Source organism: Lytechinus pictus, chromosome 10 (assembly GCF_037042905.1).
Source record: "Lytechinus pictus isolate F3 Inbred chromosome 10, Lp3.0, whole genome shotgun sequence".
NCBI classification, from domain to species: Eukaryota; Metazoa; Echinodermata; class Echinoidea; order Temnopleuroida; family Toxopneustidae; genus Lytechinus; species Lytechinus pictus.
Window position 1 is genome coordinate 24,016,914 of NC_087254.1, and position 9,298 is coordinate 24,026,211.

The 9,298-nt window shown below is 37.0% G+C and overlaps 1 protein-coding gene across 1 annotated transcript; it reads right to left on the minus strand.

The window, feature by feature from the left end:
• Positions 1-1,290: 1,290 nt before the first annotated feature.
• LOC129270006 (chromobox protein homolog 8-like) lies at positions 1,291-3,542 on the minus strand. The gene is made up of 4 exons (XM_054907437.2): positions 2,585-3,542; positions 1,976-2,019; positions 1,728-1,793; positions 1,291-1,408 (listed from the first exon to the last, which is right to left on the minus strand). The coding sequence occupies exons 1-4, from the start codon at positions 2,681-2,683 to the stop codon at positions 1,291-1,293; spliced, it is 327 nt and encodes a 108-aa protein (XP_054763412.1). The 5' UTR covers positions 2,684-3,542.
• Positions 3,543-9,298: the final 5,756 nt, after the last annotated feature.

Consider the following 9,298-nt stretch of genomic DNA (forward strand, 5'->3'; position numbering starts at 1 on the left):
GTTTTTCGCGCGCTTCAATTACACAGTTTGGCCCCTAAACAAGTTATCGCCAGAATAATGACCCCTAAACCCCCAAAAGCTTGGGGGGAAGCATACCCTAACACGTTTGGCTAGTCTTTAAAAAAAAGCTTTGGAAAAAAATACTCCTAATACGTTTGACCCCGCGATCGACCATTGACCAGTTTTTTAAAATCACTTTTTTTGTTGAAAATCGGTGTTTTTTATACCCTTAACAGAAGCGGATCTAGAGGGGGGGTTGGGGGGGTTGCAACCCCCCCAAAAAAAAAATCCGGGGACCATTTTTTTAAATCTTATCTTTTTTTTAAAACTTGTAATTTTATTTTATTCTATTTTATGCAAGAAAACGCCATTTTCAGACACAGATTTTCAAAAATTTTCCCTACCCCCTCCCACACCCTACCCCCTCCCACACCCTCCCCCCTCGCTCGCTCCGCTCGCTTGGACTCGGTCGCTACGCTCCCTCGCATACCACCCCAACCCCCCCCCCTTTATAAAAAGCTGGATCCGCCCCTGCTTAACGAGTGCATGCGCGGCCCGCGTCCAAAACTGAAAAAAAAACACCCCCTTAAACGCGTTTTTTTAGGGGGGTCACGCATGTGTACAGCAATATATTTGACTGCCCCCCCCCCCCCGGCCGCTAACACTTAAACTGATCCGACCCTTGAATTGACCAGCTGGTGGGGATATTGCAGTGAATAGTCAGCAAGATGTAACCAAATTTACTGCATCATGGCAAAGACCTATAGAGCTCCCAGTGTAATGGGCCTACGCGCTGGATTTTGGTCATCAAAATCCATGAATATCGTAATAAGCTACAGTGCGAATGGTTGTGGGAGATAATACGGTGGCGGACATACTCACGGTTCAACCAATATTCTAACACGTAAAATTATGCGAAGAGTAATTGCACAGAGAAGAAGATGGCACTCCAAAGCCACTATCTCCTCACTGCACATGCGCAGTGCATTATTACTAGTTGGAGCAGCCGCCGAAGGGGAGAGAGAGAATAGCGATGGCTTACGTGCGCTCTCATGCCTCCCGCTATGTTTGCACGTATATTAATGTATTCCCAGTCACCGAGCAATTTTCCCTCACGAACTTTCCTCCATATTCAAGTTATTTCTCGGCAATGGAAAACCTCTAAATAATTAACATTTTGGAAATGTATTCCATTATAATTGCAGATTTTGTTCATTTGCGGATTTTGAACAAGAACTTTCCGTTTATTCGTTAGCATTGTTTTAATTAGCAAATGTCGGGTGCGGGGGGCTAAAAATGGTCGTTTGGATAGGGGTGGAAAACACAACGAAATCTAAAACATACCTTAGATTTGCGTTTCTTGCGACCTGGTGTCCCATGTCCTGTAGTTCCTTCAAGTTCTTTTCGGCTGCAAACGAAAAAAAGACGAAATATAAACCCCCATTTCTATACGAAACTGAACACCTATTACAAAAATTCCCTCCCAAACTCCCTTAGCCGTCACACACATTACAATACACACGCTCACCACAGTCATAGCCAACATACTATAGCACTGCCATATACTACATCGCACACAAAGTTATTAACGTTCCCAGCTTGCGCGCCATTTTGGAAAGAGATTTTTTTCTTCTCTCTTCCCCTCTCTCTTACCCTTTCGATGCGCAGACTATAATATCTAGTTAATAACAGTTTTCCCTCTTCCCATAAACTCGTTTGTGACTCACCGCTTTTTGAACGATTCCAGCAGTCTTTTGTCAATGATATTATCCTCTGGTTCCCAAGTACTGTACCTGTAAAGAAAAAGATTAAACATTAGAAGCCACAAAAGTTATCGAAATCCCAACAATTCATCATTAGTTAGGCTAGAGTTAACAACTTTTACCGTTCCTTTTTTTTTTGTCGGTGGCGCGACAATTTAAGTCAACCCCCAAAAAAAGTTTTAAAAGAGAACGCCACATTGGTAAATACTTACTTAATGGACCAGCCCTTCCACTTGACAAGGTATTCTGCTTTGCCCTGTGAAGATAAAGAAAAAATAAGGGGAAAAATATCACATTAGCTGTAAAGACACCAAAAGATAGAGAAATTTGGATGGGGGAGGGGGGGGGTAATCGATAAGTACATTGATGGTAGTATAAAGCCGAAAATGCTTCCATGTAGAAAGTTTGTAATTACACTTCGATCCATGTTTATTGACTGTCTACGAAAGTGAAGAATGAATAAAAAGGGCGGGAAAATGAGACGAGTGCACATAGAATAACAAAGGTGAATTTATAGTAGGATAATGGGGAGGAGAGATAGAAGAAAGGAAGAAAGAAAAAGAGAAAGAAATAAAGAAAGAAAGAAAAAAGAAAGAAAGAAATAAAGAAAAAAGAAAGAAAGATGAGAAAGAGAAGAGGAGGGGAGAAAAGGAACATAGAATAAGGGAGAAGAAACAAAAGAAAGGTGAGGGGAGGGACAAGAAGAAGATGATGATTATGATGATGAAGAAGATGATGATGATGATGAATAAAAGAAAATAATAAGACAGGAGTCCGAGAAGAAACACAAGAATGAAAAGCAGTTGAAGAAGAATAGTTACCCTTCGAATCCTTCTGTTGAGAAGAGACTCGGCGGCATAGACCCTCTCTCCAATATCACTCAGCTCCATGCTGGAAAGACAGCTCTTTTTCTTCTTCATGGGCAGCGAGAAGTAAACAAGATGAATATGAGCGGGGCCCTGTCGGAATGCCCCGGTCGGCTGCTGGCTAGGCGACGCCCGCTGCTAACACCAACACAAAACACACACACGCCTAGCCCGGCTGGCAAGCTGGCTTGCACGGGGCTGGCAGCCTGTATAGCTGGCTTGCCGCCGTATGTTTGGCCTCGATTCTGTAGTGTATGAGCTGCCGCTGAGGTCAATCAGGGACACACCTCGACAAGAGTGCCCTAGTAGAGATAAGAAGGCACCCTTGTTATTGTGCTGGTATGCCGATGAAAATACAAGGTTGACCCACGATGATACGTCTGGCTTTGTAGACAGTTTAACAGCTAATATTCAGCCCAGCTTCTTCGGTTGAAAGCGATGAGACTTATGTTTCTTCCCTTTATCCTAACGCAGCTGAGCAAAAAGAAGGGAGTGTCGCCACTTTGCTGAGAGAGGAAAAAAGCGAAGGCCTTCACTTTCATTCGAAAGAGCCTATGCATTCCTCGATGCTTATAACTCGTATGCACGGCCTCTTACATGACTACGACTTTGCATGTGTATTACCGTCTCTGCGAATGCGAAATAGGGAACAATGTCGGAGCAATTTACGACGCTGGCGGGTGTTTGATGCGTTACAGCGAGTAATGTTGACAACAAGCTTGCAGCAGCTAGCTAGCTGGCTAAAGCCAGTGCTTGAGAGTGAGATCAACTCAATATTCCATGAGTGGGCCCTGCCCGTATTACACAGGAAACGCATTAAAAAGAAGAAAAAAAAGAGGCACAGAGTCCCTTCGCTCTCAAGTTGCCTGCTAGTGCTAGTACAGGCTTCCCGTTATTGACTATACACGAACACACAGAACCCCAACCTTGTATGCACAGCGAATCTAGGCGCGGGGCAATGCATATAATTCGGCTGAGCTGCGCAGACCTAGCGAAACATTCGAAGACGGGCTGCCCACACGACGGGGGTAGATAGAGTGTTCGTGTGGCTGGTCGCTGCTGCGCTCAACCCGATTTCGCTCTCTCTTTCCTCCTCTCTTCCCCTCTCCCTCCCTCTCTCTTCCTCTCAATCGTTCCGCAAAGAAATGCATAGGGCGTCGGTTTATTACTGTCAAGGCACAACCATGCTGATAGAAAAGGGGGAAATTCGATCTAACAGAAAGCCTTCAGAGGCTCCCAGCCATATTCTTCATCATGAAGACGTGATAACTTGGGATTTCAGCCCGATTCTTATATCGACCTTCATTCTGCCTTACTCTCTTCGACCATTTTCCCCCTCTTTCTTATCTTTGGGCTTCCCTCTCAAATCGTTCTTCTTGAATGTTTGATGAGAAAATACATCGAAGCTGAGTTGAGATCGGGGACAGAATAAGGTAAATGAAAAGAGGGCATGTATGCGTCATTCCTTCAAACATTTGCATTTTCAACACTCTATTGTTCTTCAAAGAATCTCATCTCTTATAGATTCTTACCCAAGTTGGAAGTCTGTTCGTTCCAGTGTACGCCGAAACTTACCTTTATTTTACATAAATAAGGCATAAACATCGCCAACCCGCCCATCATTCAGCAACTGTTCGTGGTTATCATCATATAGTTCTCCAAAACTTACAGATAATCATCTTTATTGACGTCTTAACAAAAGAAGCTTGAGAAAAGGAGAATAAATCTAACAATAATGGTAAAGGGCCTACATGGCGGTCATCAAAAATCCTGTACTCTATACTGTCAAAACGAAAAGAAAATAAAAATCACCACTTATCCGTTTACAGTTTACATTTTTCATAAAATTCGATCTCATTGAGCGAATAATATGGAGCTTGCCCCCCCCCCAAAAAAAAAAGACAAAGATGGGAAGATCGTGTTGATTAGGCAGTTTAGGGAATGAAAAAAAAAGGATCGACAACTTATGTTAAACTTGGAGGCAAAATTTTGCATGCACCATCTTCACTACAGAACAAGTCCACCCAAACAAAAAGTTGATTTGAATAAAAAGAGAAAAATCAAACAAGCATAACTCTGAAAATGTCATCAAATTCGGATGTAAAATAAGATATGACATCTTAAGATTCGCTTAATTTCACAAAATAGTCATGCACATGCAAATGAGGGGGCTGATGACATCACTCACTCACTATTTCTTTTGTATTTTATTACATGAAATATTCTAATCTTCACTACAGGACAAGTCCACCCAAACAAAAAGTTGATTTGAATAAAAAGAGAAAAATCCAACAAGCATAACTCTGAAAATGTCATCAAATTCGGATGTAAAATAAGATATGACATCTTAAGATTCGCTTAATTTCACAAAACAGTCATGCACATGCAAATGAGGGGGGTGATGACATCACTCACTCACTATTTCTTTTGTATTTTATTACATGAAATATTCTAATTTTCTCCTCATTGCCCTGTGAAACAAAGTTTTATTCCTTCCTGAACATGTGGTATTACCTTCGTTATACCATTTTATGGTCAGTTAAGTTGGTCCTTAATGTCAAATTAGTAACAATTGAAATATTGCATAATTCAAACAATAAAAAAAGTGAGTGAGGGACATCATCGACTCTCTCATTTGCATGTCACTGAGTTGTGCATAAAAATTACCGTTTTGTGAAAAAATAAGCGAAACTTTAAAATGTCATAACTTTCTTATATTCATTTTTACATCCGATTTCGATGGAATTTTCAGCATAAAACTCGTTTGATTTTTCTCTATTGATTCAAATCAACATTTTTCTTGGGTAGACTTGACCTTTCATAATTATTAACATCATCATAAATTCCTCTTTTTGAATGATTTTTTATGATGATGATGACAAATGAAAATAGATTTCCAAGCGGTATATGCGAGGAGCGAATGAAATTTATAGAGAAGATCTAGGCATTGATAGGCCACGCTCCCTCCTCCCCCAAAGTGAAGACGAATAATGATTAAACCCTTTTCTCTTCCTTGTTTTTATCTTTCCAAGATGGTGATCACCTCTATTTTGTTGCGTTGAGAATAATGAAAAATCCAGCAAACACCTTTTTTTTAAATGAGAATATGATGACATGAAAACTGGGTCACTCGAATAGATATTCATTGACCCGATTATAATTCAGAACCTTGACCATTCTTCTGCTCGATTTCATTGAAACACTTTTAAACAAGATCTACATTCATCGTATTTCCATCTCATCGTATAAATTTCCCATCTTTCTCCTCAAGGGATGTGTAAAAGTAAAATTAATTTAAATTACATAACAATTTCTTTCCGAAATGAATTAATATGATTTGGTTTCAGAATTGATTCATTTTCGTAATTCAGTTTGTATTTATCTTTATTGTTCTTGAAAAACGGGAAAAATCATATCTCTTAAAAAATAGAAACTTGACAAAAAATCATAAGAGAAAAGAATAACTACACCTTAAAAAGAATTGATGTTGATCAAACTTCATTCTCAAATTTTCCTGATATGTTACAGTTTCAAAAACTGTATATATCATGTATATTGTGTTTGTTAAAACCATGGAGCTATAAAACACAAAACACAATTGGATTGAAACTATATGAAGCAATCACAAAGCAATAGAAAGGCAAAATGAATAAGGAGATTTCGCAGTTTTGGAGGGGGCATCTGTGGGTCTGATGGAACAAAAAAAATCTGTATATTTTAAGTTATTGATCATATTAAAAAAAAAAAAAACATGGTATAATAAATAATGCAGTCACAACAATAAACAGTAACTTTTTTTCAACGAAAAATAATAATTGACAAAATTTCGTATCAAATGAATTAGTTTTGGAATAAAAACGAATACCTTTTGACGAGAATCTTCCAAATTTTTGAAAATATAGATATTCAAAGTGCTTCTCTGATAAGAAATATATTTTTTTATTTGAATATTAATGATGTTTTTTACTGATGAGATGAGACTGTTTTTCTTTTTAGTAAAATTGACACAAAATGTAATAGATTAATCTTTGTACCATTGTGTGTTTCACACGTTTTTGAAATAGTTAAAGTTAGATGAAACATCAGATGAGTACTACTTTTTTACGATTCTTATAAAGCAACCAGATCATTCTTTCACCTGTCATATAGTATTGTTTTTGCTAATCGATTTTTCTGATGTTGGAATTGATTCGATTTTTTTTATTCATTTATTTCATTACAAACAAATGTATTTAAAAAAATCGAACCATCATCGTGATCTATACATGATATTATGCGACAGCGATTGTTTGCAAGCGCTGCATGCGTACTATTACCATGAGTACCCCCGGCTTTAGCACGGCTATCCTGATCCGCCGGATCGGACGCTCGAGCATTCAAGGAATTTCTTCCTACCGGATATCCACCTGGGTGGAGAGTGGCAAATGTATAAACGCTTGCCAAAGGACTCGAGTGTTGCAGTGATATGATATAGCGATGTGAAGATTCCAGTTGAATTCAGCCGTCTTTTGTTGAATCATGAAGGTATGATTGATCAATTACTAGAATTTGAGTAAAGAAGAATACAATCAAGTTTAATTTGATCTCGATTTGAGCCCTTATGATTCGATTAGGAATTAAAATTTGAATAGATTTATTTTCGTATTATAGAACCGGGGAAAATACGTTGTCATTATGAAACAAAACTTAAAGGTCAAGTCCACCCCAGAAAAACGTTGATTTGAATAAATAGAGAAAATCAAACTAGCATAATGCTGAAAATTTCATCAAAATTTATGTAAAATAGGAAAATTGCGACATTTAAAGTTTCGTTTATTTTTACAAAACATTTAATATGCACAACTCAGTGACGTGCAAATGAGACAGTCGATGTTGGCCCTCACTCACTATTTATTTTGTTATTCATGGTTTAAATTCGACAATATTTCATTTTTACAAATTTAACAATAGGGACCAACTTAACTGGACCACAATGCTAATTCTACATGGTCAGGGAGGAATTAACCCTAATTTATTTCACTTGACATTGAGGAGAAAATTAGAATATTTCATGAAATACGAAACATTATAATTTTCTAATATTATATGCATATAATAAAATACAAGAGAAATAGTGAGTGGATGGCGTCATCAGTCTCCACAAAATACCAACCAGGATGTGCATATAACTGTTTTGTGAAATTAAGCGAAACTTTAAAATGCCATAACTTTCTTATTTTACATCCGATTTAGATGAAATTTTCAATGTTATGCTCGTTGGATTTTTCTCTTTGTACTCAAATCAAATTTCTTTTGGGGTTGGCTTGTCCTTTAAAGAAAAGCTGGAAGAAGTACACCATGATTGTCTTATGACTTGTTTATCACATGATGTTGTACTCTTCACAATTCTCTATCTTTGAATTATCTTCGAAGCGAAGTTTCAAAATTTGAAACAATTGCGTCATAATACGACACTTATGTCTTTCTGTTTATCATGCAAGGGAACGCAATACATTATCAGAAGCGATGAAATATTTGTAATGATTTATTCATGTATATTAAAATCAAAATAATGCAAACAAAAATCTCAAAGAGTGATACAAAATATTTAAGCGGTTTTGCCACTTTATGTAGGGAAGTTTTAGTTTTAGTTTACAGTGATTTTTTTTAAAGATTCGTAAACATTAAGTTCTGCACAACAATAACCATAAAAAATGTCCCTGAATTATTGTAATCGAATCTATTGGGAAAAAATACGAGTTTGTACTTCATCAGGCATATCTATTTCAGGTTTCTGTTACAATTTGAACTAAAAAAATACGGGTAGAACTTCATGCTCTGTATTAACACATGTTTGTGTATCTATTGGTCAGAATATGGATTATATCAGTAAAATGATATTGGATGGCATTTGCAGTCAGTTTAAAACAACGACCGGTGAAGGCAACTAACTTGACAAAGAAACGCAATGATTGTTTAAATATCTGAATTAAATTTGGACACGATATTTTCTCCTTCGGTATCAGGAATGCCTTTTGTTTGTCAGACTCAGCAAATATGGCAATCGGGTAATTGTATAAGCTGTGTGTAGCTGATTTTATTCACACATATCTTAGGCAAAATTACTGTTTTCTAATGTATAGCATTAACAAAATTTACAATTAATTGCGCACATACAGATCCTTTCATTTTTCAAGCATCTTGAGCCTTTTCGACTCTACCTTAGTTTATTTTATGAGAGCATTCATAATTTGTCCTCATGAAAAGAGGCCTTGTATACTGATTATTTTATTGTGATTCCGAAAAAAAATCATTATTTATAATCGTGGTGATAGTGGTTGGTCAGAAAGGACCAGAAAGATTTTTCTGTGTCTCCCCTATCCTCATTCTACTGCATTTTACTTTTAAGGGATACTCAAGGCTGAAAAAATGATTTTAAAAGATAAAGTGAAATATAAAAAAACACACACTAAATTTCATTACGAAACGGATAAGAAATAACAAAATTACGACATTTATTTTTACAGTTTTGCATCAAGCTGAAACAATTCTTTTCATGTCTTCATGAAAATATGAGCGACATTTCCCATAAATTTGTATTTTATTATATGAAAATTCAAATTATTTCCTCCATGCAAGAGAAAAATGTAAAAATATGATTGACTTCTTATCCAATGTGTGAACTAAATC

What these genes read in the sequence shown, in the direction of transcription:
- LOC129270006 (XM_054907437.2), bottom strand. Translation starts at nt 2,683, where the DNA reads ATGAAGAAGAAAAAGAGCTGTCTTTCCAGCATGGAGCTGAGTGATATT. An exon ending in TCAACAGAAGGATTCGAAGG is followed by an intron (nt 2,020 to 2,584) that starts GTAACTATTCTT and finishes TTATCTTCACAG; the next exon opens with GGCAAAGCAGAATACCTTGT. An exon ending in CTGGAATCGTTCAAAAAGCG is followed by an intron (nt 1,409 to 1,727) that starts GTGAGTCACAAA and finishes TTTCGTTTGCAG; the next exon opens with CCGAAAAGAACTTGAAGGAA.